The sequence below is a fragment of the Eleginops maclovinus genome, chromosome 23 (assembly GCF_036324505.1).
Source record: "Eleginops maclovinus isolate JMC-PN-2008 ecotype Puerto Natales chromosome 23, JC_Emac_rtc_rv5, whole genome shotgun sequence".
NCBI classification, from domain to species: domain Eukaryota; kingdom Metazoa; phylum Chordata; class Actinopteri; order Perciformes; family Eleginopidae; genus Eleginops; species Eleginops maclovinus.
The window spans coordinates 22,281,106-22,299,290 of NC_086371.1; the positions used below are offsets into that span (position 1 = coordinate 22,281,106).

The following is an 18,185-nucleotide window of genomic DNA, read 5'->3' on the forward strand; positions in this document are numbered from 1 at the left end:
TACAAAGGGGAACGTACTACAGAGACCAAAGCAAAACGAGGATGAAGCTAGTGAATGGGAGAAATACAACTATATTTACCATTCATTTAATGGCAGTCAAAGCAAGTCTCCTTTATTTACCCATTAAATCAATTTATACAACCAAGTCCAGAGTTTCCCTGAGATAAACAGATATTGATGGAGGTAAATAGTTCACATTTTTAAATATCTAATGAGTAAGGTAATCAGGTTGATGGTTCGCCTCTTCTCAAAGAACGCAATATTTTTGACTGCTTTGCTTTGTTCTTACACATTATGCTGTTTTTGGAGGCTTGTCTCTTTTTATACAGAAAATAATAAAACAATGTAATACAGTTTTATAAACTAGATTATGCAATGTTATTTCAACCCTAAATATACAGTACTTTGCTTAATATCCATATATTTATCTCTACTTTATTCTTCAAGGCACTGATACCCAGTATAATTGTGAAGAAAACCCTGGAGTCATGCAACACTTGGTCTTTTGTCTTTGTTTTCTCACATGTAAAACAGTTTCAGGTCATTGACTGTTAGCCTAGTTCCTGTGGTTTCATATTTCTGTCATCAATATTTAGCACATTGGAAGTCATGCTGTGGCTTCTACTGCGTGTGTGTCCCCTCATTTTCTGTTAACGTTCTACTCAACTCTATCCAGTTCTCATTATGCTAAAGTGACAGATGAAGCTGTGAATGTATGTATTTATGTGTCTGTATCTTAGTTTGTTTATCTCGCGTGTTTTGAACCGACTTACGTCATTTAAAAACTTTAAAAACTGTTCGCGTGGCAAAACTGCAGTTAGCGCGTGGCACAAACCTGTAAAAGTGCTAACAGATGCGCATCGATATCCATACAACAGCACGGCCATGTCTGCTTACAGCCACTGTTTTTTAATGGCAACTCATGATGCATAAACTTTAGCATAGCTACAGGGAACACTAAATATGTGCTACACACAGACACAGTGCGTAGCGAAATGAACTGTAGCTGTAAAGAAGGACACACTTTAAACCCTAAGAGCACATCCCTAAATATCTTCATGTGTTGGTAGGTGTGCATGCCAGTGGGACTCCACACGTCTTTCCCAGACAACAATCTCCAACTGATGGTCCAATCAGGAGCCAAGGGCTCTACTGTAAACACCATGCAGGTAACACACACACACACACACACTACAATACAATACCTGTCATTATGCCTTCAAGTAAATTGACCAAACTGTGTGTGTGTGTGTGTGTGTGTGTGTGTGTGTGTGTGTGTGTGTGTGTGTGTGTGTTCGTGTGTGTTTCAGATTTCATGTTTACTAGGTCAGATTGAGTTGGAGGGCCGTAGACCTCCACTGATGCCTTCTGGGAAATCCTTGCCGTGCTTCCAGCCCTATGATCCCGCACCCGGTGCCGGGGGCTTTGTTTCTGGAAGGTTCCTCACAGGAATCAAACCGCAGGTACAGTTGTGTGTGTGTGTGTGTGTGTGTGTGTGTGTGTGTGTGTGTGTGTGTGTGTGTGTGTGTGTGTGTGTGTGTGTGTGTGTGTGTGTGTGTGTGTGTGTGTGTGTGTGTGTGTGTGTGTGTGTGTGTGTGTGTGTGTGTGTGTGTGTGTGTGTGTGTGTGTGTGTGTGTGTGTGTGTGTGTGTGTGTGTCGCTCCTGACAGGCACTCAGAAAGCACTCTGTAGCTCTTAAGATTATTAATATTGTATTGACTGTATGTAACAATTCTTTCCTCGTCATCTCAGGAGTTTTTCTTCCATTGTATGGCCGGCAGAGAGGGGCTGGTTGACACGGCTGTGAAAACATCTCGATCAGGATACCTGCAGAGGTAACAAGGGCTCACTGTTCACAATGTCTATAGACAACATTAGAGGAACCAGCTAAAAAACATCCTAATGTATCCAACTCTTTTCCAGTGAAAGTAGCTTGCAGTATTAGCTCTAAAAGCAGGAAATCAAGCGAGAAAGACGCTAAGCTGGGAACCCCAAATGATGACGTTTACTTATATTAATTATGTTTTCTAAAGTACATTATCCAACCTAACTTTAATATATCTGAGAAATATTTTTTTTGAAATGCAAAACTTTATTCAGGAACAGAAAAACAAACACACCATGCCCATTTCAAGACATATAATCCATACTGTAACAAACTTCAAAAGGAAACTAGATCCTATTAGATGCCCCAATTATATGTAAAACTAGAGGGAAAAGGAAATTCTGTACTACTTTACACAAACAAAAGATACACTGGTAGATAATGCAAATCATATGAGCACTTCAAGCATCGGAGCACTATCTGGCACACAAATTCAGTGCCTCCTCCTCTGTGGATGCCACTGGCCAAAATGGCTGCCACAGTGATGTTGTAGTTCATGGGCCCCACAGTGTTTCATCACAGGCCCTGGGGATAAATATGTACTCCACACAGACATCAGGCATAAGCTGAGCTGAGCAATACGTACTTTATATTATTTCCATATCGTTATCTGACTCTAGATATGGTCTTAAATATTGGTTATCATAATATGGCATAAGTGTTCTCTTGGTTTATCCATACATGTACTTTGCTCAAATACAAATAATTTCTTTACAGGCATTAAAGTAAAAAAGAAAAAACACCTTTAAAAAAATTGCCTAAATCCATTTTAGTTAGAAAAATAATAATAAAAATAATAATAATAATAATACATTTTAAAAATGGTTTATATATCAACATACATACAATTTTCTGGTTTTAAAGGCTGCATTACATTAGTGTCATAATATTTAAATGTTTTATTATTTTTCTTTACCCACTAAGCAGTCAAAAGTAAAAAGTATTCAGGTATTTGATCCAAAATATTGTGATGTCCGATTTTCTTCATATCACCCATCCTTGGCTGAGCTATTGAAAACATTCTCATATGCATCTGCTTTCACTGACCGTCCAACCCAGAATGAAGGAACTCATGGTAGCATGCATCTCCCTCTTCTCTTCGCCTCTCCTCTGCAGATGTGTCATAAAGCATCTGGAGGGTTTGGTGGTGCAGTACGATCTGACGGTGAGGGACAGCGATGGCTCCGTGGTGCAGTTCCTGTACGGTGAAGACGGACTGGACATCCCCAAGACCCCGTTCCTGCAGGAGAGACAGTTCCCCTTCATAGAGGACAACTACGAGGTAAGACAGAGCTAAACATGACCGATATGAGAACACCTGGATGGGTAAACATGTGTATTAAACCAGAGAATATGAGGCATCTGTGATTAAGAAAAACATTTTTAAAATGTATTTATTCATGAATTTATTCAACAGTACACTTAAATGACCTTTGCTGTAAATGCAAGTTGTGAGCTAGCCGAGATGCTATTTTTCCTTCTCACTCCCTGGACAGATGTTTCAGCGTAACCCCAAAAACGAATTATAATATTTAAAGGAGATAATAAAATCATAAGAAACATGGAGAATGTTTCTGTAACTTTTGAGGAAGTTATTCAGAAATAGCTTCTCCATTATATAGCAGGGGTATCAAAGTGCATAAGTCTGTGATTGCAGATCTCTGCTACTCAACCACTGTATCCCCCTTATTTTTATTATTTACTGTAATACTTTTACAATAGTAAAATAGTAATAGTTTTACTTCAATTTAGGGGAATAATGTAGTTTTTTTAGGAATATAATAGAAATAAAAGGAACCCAGGGGAAATTCTGCATTTGACCCATCCTAGTGTTGGGAGCAGTGAGCTGCTATATGTACAGCGCCGGGGAGCAGTGTAGGGAACGTTGCCTTGCTCAGGGATACCTCAGACCCCGGTTCCCAAGCCAAGTCCCTACAAACTTCGCCACCACTGCCACTAAAACTCAGCTCCATTTACGTATGCTTAATGAGCTAAAAATAATTACTGTAATATAACCATGGCTGTACAGGGTGAATCTCACAATTTTTTTCTAGGGGTTTATGTTATGAAACTGTAAATCACAAGGTAAGGTTCAGCATGGCGGGAAACCTGTTACCTATACCTGGGTCGGATGTGACACCTTTTAAATGAATTGTGATAAAAGAAAGTTATTCAATTTGATATAAATGACCTTGAAACTAAAAATAACAGCTGTGTAGCAGGTGGAACAGGGGAAGTTTAACCACAGCCCAATCATAGAGCAAAACATGCATGAGAACTAGTCTACAACCTCTGTGTGAAGAACGAGTGCAGCCTTGTCAAATTCAGTGCTTCTTCTTCTGTGGATGCTACTGTGGCCCCTGGGTGCTTCATCACGGCCCCTGGGGATAAATGTGTACTACACAGAGGCAGGAGGCCTTAGCTGAACTTGTGAGGAGCACTACACATGTTCAGGGTCTTACTGTTAGCTTTTAGCTTTAGCCTGTTGTTTATAACTAATGCTATGTCTCAATTCTAACTCTTTTCTAAGTACACTGCAATGTAGCACACTGTGAACATGCAGTGTGTGATAGGAAGTGATGTTTGCCGCATTTATTTAATGTATTTTTTATTTATTACAGGCTAGAGACACAAACATTGCCGCATTTAGCTAGTTGGCTGGTAACGTTAGCGTTTGCTTTTAAGCTGTCCCTTTTAAAAATAAAAATAAATCCTCTTTGAATGATAACATTGTATCATGTTATCCATTAATCATAAGTCACTTTCAGTTATGGTTTGCCTGAGTGTTAAACTCAGCCGTGCTAGCTGTTTTCCACTTATTCATGCAGTGTGTGACTAACAGGAAGTGATAGTTGCCGCATTCAGCAAGCTAGTAACGTTAGCATTCGCTGTAATGCTATCCCTTTTTGATATATCCTCTTTTAATGATAAAATTGTTTCACATCATTATTTATGGAGTAAGGAGCCAGGACACTGTTAGCTTAACTTAGCATTAATCATGGAAGCAGAGGGAAAGTTTATAAAATATGCCTGCTCATATTTCATAAACGTCAAGTCATTTTCAGTTATGGTTTGCCTAAGTTTTAAACTCAGCCATGCTAGCTTTTTTCCGCTGATTCATGTCTTTATCTTAAGCTAGGCCAGGGGTCAGCCACCTTTACTATCAAAAGAGCCATTTTGGCCCCTCTCCCACGAAATAAAATTCACCTAGAGCCGCAAAACGTATTTTACCCTTAAAATGAAGATATCGCAGTGTGTAACGCCGTATATGTAGTTATACTGTATATACAGAGGGATTGGAATTTATTCATTTTTCGTTTTTATTCTTTTTTATAACAATATTTTCATTTACAATTTTTTTTGTCACCCGCTCTAAAACAACTATTGTGTGTTGCAAAACATGCATGAGAACTAGTCTACAACCTCTGTGTGAAGGTACGTCCTCTCACTTCCCCTCCCTGAGAGAGTTTAAAGAAGCACACAACCACATAAATTTTGAGTACTTACAGCGTGCGATCATTGCAATGCAAACTGCTTTTGGACAAAGATTCAGTGAGCTCAGAAAGGAAAACAACTCATTATCCTTCCCCGTCACACCCCTGGACATCGAACATGTCAGCCTCCATGCTGAACATGTCAGCATTCCATCTCAGTTTGTTGTCATCCTCAGCCATTGAGCCGCAACATAAAACACAACTATCAGCTCAGGTTTTAAAACAAAATAATAGCCTATTAAACCATAGTGTTCTCACCTGTTTGATGTGATTTTTGTGTCTGAACATCACTGCTGAGCTTCTCTATGTCGGGGCTGTAAGACGTGACTTTGATCTTTAAGCAGGACTGCAGGCTGTCATCTGTGAGGCGCGAGCAATATTTGGATTTTATGTAGTTCATGCTTGAGAAAACCTGCTCGCATAAGTATGTGGATCCAAAGACGGACAGGAGTCCAAATGCATACTTCTTCATGTTCATATAAGTGTCGAGAATATAACATCTTCGAGATCAGCTCTCAGGCTTTTGAACTTGGACACCCATAACTCTTTATCAGTTATGTTCGCAGTTCAATTTCAAGATCGGGTTGAGTTACTCCTGTGAATGCTGACATGTTCAGCATGGAGGCTGACATGTTCGATGTCCAGGGGTGTGACGGGGAAGGATAATGAGTTTTTTTCCTTTCTGAACTCACTGAATCTTTGTCCAAAAGCAGTTTGCATTGCAATGATCGCACGCTGTAAGTACTCACAATTTATGTGGTTGTGTGCTTCTTTAAACTCTCTCAGGGAGGGGAAGTGAGAGAACGTACCTTTCTGTATGTCTCTGGCAAACAGTCATCTTGCGCTCAAACGCCAAAACATCCTCCAGGATCTGAAGGGCCGTGCTTCCTTTTCCCTGGAGACTTTTGTTTAGCATGTTAAGGTGACCTGTCATATCCACCATGAAGTGCATTTTTTCCAGCCAATCTGGATGTTCCAGTTCTGGACCGGTAAGGCCCTTGCTTTCCAGGAAAGTTTCACGTGATCTAGACAAGCAGCAAACCGTTTCAGCACTTCTCCCCTGGTCAGCCAGCGGACTTTTTTGTGCAGCAGGAGATCCGAATATGCGCTGTTGACTTCATCTAACAATGAACAGAACTGTCGGTGGTTTTAACCCTTTTGCCATTATTTTGTTCACTATCTGAATGACAAGGTCCATTGCCTCCTTGCATTCGGGGGGAAATGTTTGAGCGCACAGTGCTTTTTGTTGCAGGATGCAGTGAAACGTCAGCAGCTCTCGATCCAGTGATTTCTGAAATAAAAGTCACAAACCCCTTCTGTGTTCCTCGCATACTAGGTGGCCCTAGGCTAGCCACTGACACCATGTGGGTGGTGTTTTTTCCTTTGGCTTTTAAACAATTCACCACAGCCTCACAAATGTCCTCCCCACCCATGTTTGGCCTTTTAGCGGTATCAACTCAATGAGTTCTTCCTGCGGCCCATCACTGGTGATGTGTCCTGCCATCTTAATGGTCCTGTCCTTGACGGTCTTTGCAGAGAGGGGTATATCTATCATTTTCTGAACAATTTCACGTTTATTTTTGAAGTCCGAAAATAGATGTTCTGATATTTCAATGAATGATTCTTTCATGTATTCTCCATCGGTGAATGGCTTTCCGCGCCTTATATCTCCCGAGCTGCCACAAAACTAGCAGCAGTAGTTGAGTTTGGAGACTGGATCCACTTCTTCGCTCTTTTTCTTTGATCTCCTGCTGGGTAGTTTTCAGCAAATGCTACGTGTTTGTTCTGGAAATGTCTTTCAACATTTTTTGTTGTTCGCTAATTTATCGCCACAGATCAAGCATACAGGTAAACCTGCATCGTTAGAAGTGTACGCAAATGAGTCTGTCCATGCTGAATTAAACTCTCTATTTTCCTCTGGGACTTTTCTTTTTTTGGATTTATGGTTAGTTTACCAGTGTTCGGAAACTCAAGATTAGCCACCTGCAGATGGTGGCAGAAGCGCCGAGGTGTGACGCATATTTTAGTTGACGAAATAAACACAATAAACCCTTTTTTTTAATTTCAGTATCACAGTATCACCTCGATCTCCTAAATAAGAGGTGTTCCCTTTGAAAGAAAAAAAAATTATGAAAAAAAAGAACCGTTATTTATTTCCTTTTTTTTTTCAAAGCTACAGGGAGCCAGTGCAGAGGGGCTGAAGGGCCGCATGCGGCCCCAGAGCCGCGGGTTTCCGACACCTGAGCTAGGCTAATAGTATCTCTTGTAGCCTGCACTCAAAAAGTTAACTTTTAAAACTCGTCTTTTTATTTTCCTTTCTAGAAAAGAATTTAATATCCTATAAATAAAATCTGTTTATGTTGTAGATTAAACTGTCCTCACACAGTATCGTCTTCCATAAACACTGAACACCACAGTTTGAATAAAGCATGCATTACGTGACATTTGGTGGAAGATTAACCTGCACAATAAATCAGCCCTGTGTTTCTCTGTTCCTGTCAGGTCATCAGGAGGCTGCAGGGGCTGGATGATGTGCTGGCCCGTCTGGACCCTCAATCTGCCGCTCGACACTTCGCCTCCATTCAGCGCTGGAAAGCCAAGAGAGAGATGGCCTGTCCACGCAGAGGTACTACGCACAATTGAGTTGCTGCTATAAGTGCAAAAAACATGGATAGACTCTGGCTTTAAATACTATTAATAACTAATACCCAACTATCATTTATTGAATCTATATGCAGTGGGGGAGAAGGGTTGGTATTCAGTTATTTTACTAAATTCACAAAAATGAGTTTTACCGCAATGTAGAAAAATCAAGTTAAGCTAACATCCTGCTTCCAAAGCTTTACTTTGTTCTAGTACAACAGTATTAGCATACAAACATACTTAAAATACCATAAATAGTACATCTAATATATTATCGGGTTATAGTTATTTATGCTTTCTCATAAACAGTAATTTTATATACAGTGGGGTAACTTAATCTATAGTTACACATCATAATGTATTTGTTTGTACATTCTAATATTTATCGAAATCTGCAATGTAACCCATTAATAAAGTTTTCAAATAAATCTAGTAGAAGTGTACAAAAATGTAACTACTCTTGTAAAATACAAGCACTGTATTTAGTCCCAGTCCACTACTGAATCCACTCTAGTTAACCTCAACTCTAAAGCATAAAGGGGTTCTCTAAAATAGTTAACCGGGAATACAGGAATATTCCTTTTTCAGAGCACTACTTTTACTTTAGTAATGTTGTAATACTACGGTGTGGAAGTTGTGATAAAACTCAATTCAATTCATTTTAACCTATATTAACACATGGTAAATTAATTGTTGATCACGTTTTGGTTTTCTTACCTGAATCTGTGAAGTTATCAAAAAGTACATATTTCCCTCTGAATTGTTGTGAAGTATTAAGTAGAAGGAGCAGCCTCCACAAGTACTTAAGTACCTCAAAAGTGTAGTTTCTGTTCATCACTGCTGTATATTATATCTGTGTTTTAATGTGTGGCAGGAGCGTTCTTGCTGTTTTCTCAAAAGAAGTTGGCCCATCTGAAGCAGACGGAACAAGCAGGAGAACCAGATGTCTGCAGCCGAAATCCTTCAATACTAAAGGTATTAAAATATACAAAAAGTCAGTCCTAGTGTTGCACTCTGTTCATAGCTATGTGGTGGCCCCTTACAAATGTAGTAATTACATTTTCCTTACCCTCAGTACACAGTGGATCCTTCACTTTTACTTTGTCTAACCAAACTGTTCCCCTCCGCTCCCTCGCTGCGCAGCTCATTCAGCAGTGGCAAGCTCTGGATGATTCCAGACGATCCAAGTACAGCAGGAAGTCCTCCCGCTGCCCCGAGCCCTCTCTGGGCCAGTTACGGCCCGATGTCTGCTTCGGGTCAGTCTCTGAAAACTTCCACAGCATCACAGAGAAATACCTGCAGAGCGAAGGAAGGCGGAGACCAGACAGCATTGACACAAACAGGTACTGAACGAGAGGGCATGGGAGGATGTTTAGTACTTTGTTGAAGTGTGTCATTCTGGTCCTAAGCCAAGGATCCTGTTTTATTTTATGTGAATACAAACATGTTTAAAATGTCACTGTATTGTTTGTTAAGCTTTTGTTTACAATGTATATGCTTAAGGGGACTTTTGGGGGGTTTCCCCCTTCCTATCCTTTTCCACCTGTTTTTAAATCAAGCCTTATGCCTCTCTCTTTCCCCCTGTGTTCAGCCTCCGTCAGCTGCTGCACTATAAGTGGCAGCGCTCCCTGTGCGACCCGGGGGAAGCAGTGGGTCTGCTGGCAGCTCAGTCCATAGGAGAACCCTCCACCCAGATGACCCTAAACACCTTCCACTTTGCCGGCAGAGGAGAGATGAACGTGACTCTGGGAATCCCTCGGTATGTCACCTCCATGCCTAACTCATGAATCACTTTATATACTGTATAACGGATGATATGCAGTGACCTGAAAACAGGTTCCCTTAACCAGTCTTTAAAAAAAGTCAGAGCCCATACCGTGTTCCTGTTGGTGTTACTTTCTGTCTGTCTTCCTCTGCTGATGTTGAATTGACCGGACTTCTTTCTGCTGATGGATATGACTGTACATGGTTCCATGATAAGAGCGTTCTTAGCAGCTGCATTCTATCAAATAATACAACAGGATGTTCAAATTGACCAATCAGAGTTGAGCATTCAAATCAGCTGTGTACTAGTAGAGTGGTGGAGTGAAAACTTAATTTGGTGACGGACACAGAAGTTAGCATCGCATCACACTGGTTCCATCGACAGAAAGCAATGGGCTTGATTTTTGATATTTACAATAAGTTTTTTCTGCAGGTTAATCTCCACGTATTACCACCACTTGTATACATACACTATAATATCTGAAGCGCAAATGCAATCACAAGATATGAAAAGCTAACGCTAGGCTATAAACAATCCGCATCATAGTCGCATGGCTCCTCATTACAACTACTGTTCGGCGTGGCGATGTTTAGTAGTTTCATTTCGTCGCTCCTTAGTAATTATTAAGACGCATTCACAGCTTCAGACATTCACTAGTGAGGTGATTACTGACGTATTTTATGTTACAGTATAAAACATAAAAATATAACAGAATTCTTACCAAACCCCCCCCCAAAAAAACACCTTTTAACCTCGAGACAAAGGAACCACATGTGCTAAAATGCTGACTCATATTGGGGTTTTAGGACTCACTCACTTTTTAGGAATGTAGTTTGGAGCCCTTCAACTGAATTTAGTATTAATTATACAAAATACCTTTCTTTAAACTCTTCTAAAACCTGTGTCTACTTACTCATCCCTGCTTCATCCACCCAAGCTGTTCGTCCGTGTCTCACCCTCCCTATGTGTCTCTGTTCGTCCCGCAGACTGAGGGAGATCTTGATGGTGGCCAGCTCCAATATTAAGACTCCCATGATGAGCGTTCCGGTTCTGAACACCAAGAGAGCCCTGAAGAGAGCCAAGACGCTGCGCAAGAAACTCACCAGAGTGTGTCTGGCAGATGTAAGGGTCTCCTCCTCTTCTGTTTACGCTCCTCTTTTATGACTTTCATCTTCCATTATCTCTTCTTGCTTGCCTAATCTTGTCTTCGGGTTCTTTTTAGGGTTTTTATCTTCCATTTTTATCATTGAAGTACTTCCTGAAACTTCCTGTTTTGTGTGTCTATTATGTCCTAATTTCTTTCACTTTTTTTGCATGTATTGAGCCCATTATTTTCCAGATTAATCATTAGGTCTTTGTTTTCCTTTCCTCCTTTGCTGTGGTATTTGTTCGTGTTTCTTCCCTTTTGTTTGTTCCTTTTTATTTCTTTTTTCTTCACTTTGTTTGCATAATTTGTACCAATTAATCTGCCCTTTGTTTTTGGATATATTTTTTATTTTCTGTGGCTATACAATTTCAGAAAATACTGAACTAATTTCCATCACAGTTTTTCTCAAAGGCCACATTTCTATTTAAAAAAAATTGTTGTCAGTTTAAAACCCAAGGATATTCACTTCAATATGATACCAAACAGAGAAAAATGGTAAAAATCCATATTTTTATAAAGCATTTTCTGACATTTTTCAATGAAAGAAGACGATCAATCTATCATCACAATAGTTGAGTTTTACTATTCAAATTGTAATCCTGTAGCTAGACTTATATTTTCAGGGTTTCCCGCAGAAAATTAGTCAGTTAAGGTGGGACGGACGGATGGACGGATGGAAGGACGGGTGCGGGGGGGGGGAGAGGAGAGGAGAGAGAGAGAGGCCTGCTTTCTCGCATGAAGAAGCCCGTAATTTTTGGTTTTTCTAATTCATGACACGTTTTTTTTTAGTATTACTTTTAAAAATGCGTTCTGCAGAGAAGGGAGGCTGGCGTTGGTCAAGGTTTGGAATGAGAGAAAACAGGACAGAGTAACACAGCGAATATCGCTCATATATATATATATTTTTTTTTAAGACCTTAGTTAGGGCGGCAGGCGTGCGTTGCTTAGGCGGCCGCCTGAGCTGTAAAGTGCTGCGGGACACCCTGGTTTTACACATCTAATCATTGATACTAATGTGTGTTTGGAGTGTCCAACAGTATGCTAAACTGAAATGTGTGTGTGTGTGTGTGTGTGTGAGCAGGTGCTACAGAAGGTGGATGTGGTAGAGATGCTGCGGATTGAGGATCACCTCAAACTGCGGACGTTCAAAGTCACCTTCAACTTCCTGCCTCCTGACCGCTACAGTGAGGATAAGCAGCTCACACCACAACAGATCCTGTACTTCATGGAAAACAGGTGACTGCAAAGACATCTTTGATCTCCTTCTCTATGACCTTCAGACTAACTTCGATCCCGTAGGTTTTAGCCATGGCGTGGACCTCATTGGAGTAGAGTCTGTTGATTTCCAAGATCTGGAGAGAGAAACATAAAGTCTCAAAGTTGGGATTATAACTAAAGTGTAACTATAACTGTGTGTGCGTGTGAGTGTGCTCTGACATTAACATAGTGAAAGAAAGTAAGGTTACTCTGGATTACTGTGATCAAATGATATGTGATATTCTTAGCAATTCTCTAAAGCACTGTACTGTATCTAAATTTAGATTTTATGTACATTGATTTGTGGCAGACGGGTTCAGATTGCACATAAAGTTAGTGCTGTGAGGTTGGATGTTACTGTTGGAGGTCAGAAGTCCACTTCCACCAACATTTTAAGCTTAAAGGTCTCCTATTATGCTATATTTGAACAATATATTGTAGGGCAATATCTATACAAAACTCGTCTGTGAAGTGTTTTCCTCAAAATACCAAATAGATCACCCATTGTAGCATGCCTCATACCCCTCTATTTCAGCCCTGTTCCTGAAGTGCTGATTCTGTGATTGTGTTCCAAACCACATCCAGCATTATTTCTGAAACACTTCTCAGTGTTTACCACTAGAACAGAGACATTATATGTATTATATAAACAGCAACTCTTTAGTCCCTCCTGCAGACATCCTGCTGAACACACAGACACACAGAGCTGCTCGCGACTGTATATGGGGGACGATAGGTTGGGACGTGTCTCGTGGGGGGGGGCGTTGCCAGGAGTTCAATAAAGCCAGCCCACATTTTTTATTTGACTTCATAACCGAAGTAAATCTGGATCAGCTCGTTTGTACCCCCGTTTTTAGAGATGTGGGTAAGGAGGAAAAGAGAGAGGGTTGTATTTTCTGACACCTTGTGAGTCTCCTTACACACCGGGGACACATATTTATGTATAAAAGACAGCAAAAAGTGCATTTTGCATAATAGGGGACCTTTTAAGTTGGAGTCTCATCAGGTTAAAAAAAATGCTCTGCAGAGTTCGATGCGTACATATGATGAGTTTTATTCTTAAACGCAAAAAAACCCACAGTCGGTCCCTGCTAACCAAACTGAAATCAACGACAGTGCTTGCTCCCTTTTATAATTTAATCTCCAGCATCATTCAGGCAGCATTTACCTCCATGTAAATGAAAACATTGCATCAATAGAGGCCCTTTTTATGGCACTGTTTTAGCTAATGCCAGCATGTCTCCCTGCTCTCAGCACACTCATGCCCCTTTTCCACCAAACTGAATCCGGTTCAAGATCTGATCTTTTGCTTTCTGGCGCTTTTCTGGTTCTAGTCTGTAGCACCCTTTGTGTTTGTACCGCTCAGAGGCCGAGTGGAGCTGCGTCATTGCGTCATCGCTTGCGTCATGACATAACCGTTTACGTGCCCTCTTATGACTGATTCATATTCATTGTTTGACTGTCACACAAGCAGCTGATGCACTTCCCCCCTCACCATAAGTGAATGTGTTTCAGTCTGAACTGACGCTGTTTGGCATCACAACGCTGTTATGAAAGTGTCTCTGGCATTAGACGGGTGATGTAAGCATAGCAAGCGAGGCTACTCTGACTATCTTGACTACTCTGCTTTCCTATTGTGGCATAAGCCGTTTTCTACAGGCATATTTTACTGGCGTAGTTTTCCTTATGATTTTACTTGTGATGGCAACCTGTGTAGCCCATGTATTGATTCCATCCGATAGCTGCAATAATACAAAACAACAGGAGAACGTCTGCCTGCTCTTCACAATGATCAATAACAGTGAACGGATGGTGATTAAAGTAAGGTAAAACAAACAGCCTCACACTGAGCCTGGTTAGTGCTGCCTGACTTTATAAAGTGTGTGTTTAATAAGTGTGTGGTCGCGTTCTAGTCACTTTGCTCCGCCATACTGCTTGTTACAACTTGTTCTCGCTGTACTCGCCATGAACTGTTATTGCTCAGGTTAGTCTCCCCCCTCCAAAATAAGCATGACTTATTGGATCTTGGATCTGGCAGGGCACCCGAGTGGGGCCAGAAAGATCCGGTTTTTCGGCGGTTAAAGCCGGTGCCGCTGCGGTGGAAACACGAAAACCAGATCTTCATCGACTCCGGCTCCGGGTTGGTGGAAAAGCGGCCACTGGCATTTTTGTTCTTTAAGCCTTCAAGCTTAAGTGAGGCCCACAGCCCTTCCCCCTCCTTACTGCTAATCTTTGTGCACACTTCAGCTCTTTATGACCCAGCAGTCACACACACCTCATGCAGCAGAGGGGGCAGGAACTGTTCACCTCAATATACTTGCTTTTTCTCTGAAAACAGATTACATTTTATTATATTGCTCATGTTCAGATTCATATTTGTATTTTGTGCCTCTACTGTGACGTGTCTCCATACCTTAATGTTCAAAAACTCTTTATTTTTCTCATACTGCCTGTGCTGCAGCACCTCTTTTCACCCTCAGTCTGAGAGAGCCCAGTCTGCTCTGATTGGTTAGCAGGCTGGCTCTGTTGTGATTTGTCAACCGCCTAGATACTTCCAACCCATTATCCTATCACATACAAGGTGTTGGAGTGCTCACAATAATTGTGCAAGTGTTACATAGTGATGTCACCGAAGCAAACTAAGCCCCGAGGAAGCGCCCGGATATTAAAACACATTTTCGAAGAGGCCAAACAGCGGTACCACAACATATACAGTGGGGCAAAAAAGTATTTAGTCAGCCACCAATTGTGCAAGTTCTCCCATTTAAAAAGATGAGAGAGGCCTGTAATTTTTATCATAGGTACACTTCAACTATGAGAGACAAAATGAGGAAAAAAAATCCAGGAAATCACATTGTAGGATTTTTAAAGAATTAATTTTCAAATTATTGTGGAAAATAAGTATTTGGTCAATAACAAAAGTTCATCTCAATACTTTGTTATATACCCTTTGTTGGCAATGACAGAGGTCAAATGTTTTCTGTAAGTCTTCACAAGGTTTCCACACACTGTTGCTGGTATTTTGGCCCATTCCTCCATGCAGATCTCCTCTAAAGCAGTGATGTTTTGGGGCTGTCGCTGGGCAACACGGACTTTCAACTCCCTTCAAAGATTTTCTATGGGGTTGAGATCTGGAGACTGGCTAGGCCTCTCCAGGACCTTGAAATGCTTCTTACGAAGCCACTCCTTCGTTGCCCTGGCGGTGTGTTTGGGATCATTGTCATGCTGAAAGACCCAGCCACGCTTCATCTTTAGTGCCCTTGCTGATGGAAGGAGGTTTTCACTCAAAATCTCACGATACATGGCCCCATTCATTCTTTCCTTTACACGGATCAGTTGTCCTGGTCCCTTTGCAGAAAAACAGCCCCAAAGCATGATGTTTCCACCCCCATGCTTCACAGTAGGTATGGTGTTCTTTGGATGCAACTCTGCATTCTTTCTCCTCCAAACACGACGAGTTGAGTTTTTACCAAAAAGTTCTATTTTGGTTTCATCTGACCATATGACATTCTCCCAATCCTCTTCTGGATCATCCAAATGCCCTCTAGCAAACTTCCGACGGGCCTGGACATGTACTGGCTTAGGCAGGGGGACACGTCTGGAACTGCAGGATTTAAGTCCCTGGCGGCGTAGTGTGTTACTGATGGTAGCCTCTGTTACTTTGGTCCCAGCTCTCTGCAGGTCATTCACTAGGTCCCCCCGTGTGGTTCTGGGATTTTTGCTCACCGTTCTTGTGATCATTTTGACCGCACGGGGTGAGATCTTGCGTGGAGCCCCAGATCGAGGGAGATTAGCAGTGGTCTTGTATGTCTTCCATTTTCTAATAATTGCTCCCACAGTTGATTTCTTCACACCAAGCTGCTTACCTATTGCTGATTCAGTTTTCCCAGCCTGGTGCAGGTCTACAATTTAGTCTCTGGTCTCCTTTGACAGCTCTTTGGTCTTGGCCATAGTGGAGTTTGGAGTATGACTGTTTGAGGTTGTGGACAGGTGTCTTTTATACTGATAACGAGTTCAAAAAGGTGCCATTAATACAGGTAACGAGTGGAGGACAGAGGAGCCTCTTAAAGAAGAAGTTACAGGTCTGTGAGAGCCAGAAATCGTGCTTGTTTGTAGGTGACCAAATACTTATTTTACCGAGGAATTTACCAATTAATTCATTAAAAATCCTACAATGTGATTTCCTGGATTGTTTCCCCCATTCTGTCTCTCATAGTTGAAGTGTACCTATGATAAAAATTACAGGCCTCTCTCATCTTTTTAAATGGGAGAACTTGCACAATTGGTGGCTGACTAAATACTTTTTTGCCCCACTGTATGTCACTTTATGAGGTCTGACTTTTTCCCATTGACTTACAGAGGTAGAGGGACATGTGTAAATAACTGCACCATACGAACACTTTTATAGCCCCTATTTGAACCATTAGGGGGTAATTAAAGCCGAATCTAAATTATTATTTTACTTTTCCCTTCATTTGACTGAGCCATGAGCGGGAGATCGGAGGCGGGGCTTAAGGGAAAACTCAAGAGGACCCTCTCAGGCTATTTTGGCTTTGTGCGCCAGTGAGCAACTTTGATAAAAAATGAACGGGATCCCTCTTCCAACGCTGAATCCGTTTCTCTTTATTTAGTTCTTTTTTTAAACCTTTATGACAAACTACAGGTTTTTGAAAACCCCAAAAAGCAGAATACAGAAAGGTTATTATAATTACAGTGTTTACAGTTCATAGCCCACTTTTTTATCTCAGGATAACCCCCTGTAGATTTATCGTGTTGCCAGCACACGGGTGTATTACTAACCTCTTCCTTCACTTTGCCACTTTGTTTTTCCTCCCAGGTTTTTCCGTCTCCTGCTGGAAGCCATTAAGAAGCGCAGCGCCAAGCTTGCCTCGATCGCCGTGGAAACAAGGAAGGCCACTCTCAGAGATAAGGACCACGATGCCGAGGAAACTGCTGACAACGCAGGGGTGGGTTTCATTATCTGAGTGTTCCCTAAATGGTTTTTAGAATTACTGTTATTTGAATCAAGCATCTCTTAAATACCAAAATAAAATCAGACTTTTTTTTTTATTATGTTGAAATCAGCTGGACGACGTGGAGGTAGAAGAGGAGCAACAGATTGTTGACGACCAGGCCAACGAAGGAGACGCTGACGCATCGGACGCCAAACGGAAAGACAAACAGCAAGAGGAGGTTAGGAGACGGATCAAATACTTCTTAAAGAATACTTAGAGTAATACTCAGATCCACTCTAGTGTGAGTTTAAAGCCGAGTGCCATATGCTCCTGGTAATACAAATTGTTGTGAAAGTACCAACAATTCCAAGACTATAAATAACGCCGCTCAACTAAAGCACACATTAAGTAATGGTGTCAGCAGCAGTGTTGCCACAGTTACTTTGAAAAAGTAATCTGATTACTGATTACTCCTTTAAAAAGTAACTTAGTTACTTTACTGATTACTTGATTTTAAAACTAACTAAGTTAGATTACAAGTTACTTTATTAGTTACTTTCAGCAGCTGCCGACAACACCCCCCGCCGCCTCAACTTAAAAATGAGTCCATCATACTGCCCGACCAACTTCTTCAACTCTACCCCACTTACTGGTTTTGCACCGAAGTCCAGCTTTTGTTGTTTGGGTGGTGGGGGACCTCCTGCTTTAGTCGCAGCTCTCTGCTTCGCTCCACCTGGTGGGACTTGCTCTGTAGTTTGACTGTGCCATGCTGCGACTCCAAATGCTTCTTCACATTTGACGTAGTGTTTTTGAAGCTCGATAGCACTTTGTCGTCAGCACAGAGAGTACAACGAACCTTAATATTATCATCTGTAGCTGACTCAAGCTCAAAATAGTGACTGTATTTCCAGCTAGAAAACATGCTGCGTGGTATTACACGAGAGTTGTCCTCGTGCTGAAAACGTGACTTAATTGTCGCATACTCCCCGAGACGCAAGAAGAAAGCAAAAATATATGTTTTTACTAAGGAAAATGACAAA

The 18,185-nt window shown here is 41.2% G+C and overlaps 1 protein-coding gene and 1 non-coding gene across 2 annotated transcripts in view; both read left to right on the forward strand.

Moving 5' to 3' along the window:
• Nucleotides 1-18,185, forward strand: part of polr1a (RNA polymerase I subunit A) — a 38,950-nt gene that overhangs the window by 15,049 nt on the left and 5,716 nt on the right. Inside the window, exons 21-32 of the mRNA XM_063876537.1 lie at nt 1,071-1,169; nt 1,311-1,463; nt 1,752-1,834; nt 3,001-3,166; nt 7,881-8,004; nt 8,896-8,996; nt 9,165-9,364; nt 9,613-9,780; nt 10,773-10,908; nt 12,015-12,169; nt 17,028-17,157; nt 17,276-17,383. Of these exons, the coding sequence (XP_063732607.1) occupies nt 1,071-1,169; nt 1,311-1,463; nt 1,752-1,834; nt 3,001-3,166; nt 7,881-8,004; nt 8,896-8,996; nt 9,165-9,364; nt 9,613-9,780; nt 10,773-10,908; nt 12,015-12,169; nt 17,028-17,157; nt 17,276-17,383 (1,623 nt within the window). The remainder of the gene's footprint in view (nt 1-1,070; nt 1,170-1,310; nt 1,464-1,751; nt 1,835-3,000; nt 3,167-7,880; nt 8,005-8,895; nt 8,997-9,164; nt 9,365-9,612; nt 9,781-10,772; nt 10,909-12,014; nt 12,170-17,027; nt 17,158-17,275; nt 17,384-18,185) is intronic.
• Nucleotides 2,307-2,438, forward strand: LOC134860388 (small nucleolar RNA SNORA5). Its single transcript, XR_010165238.1, has one exon. It is a non-coding gene; the product is annotated as a small nucleolar RNA SNORA5 (small nucleolar RNA).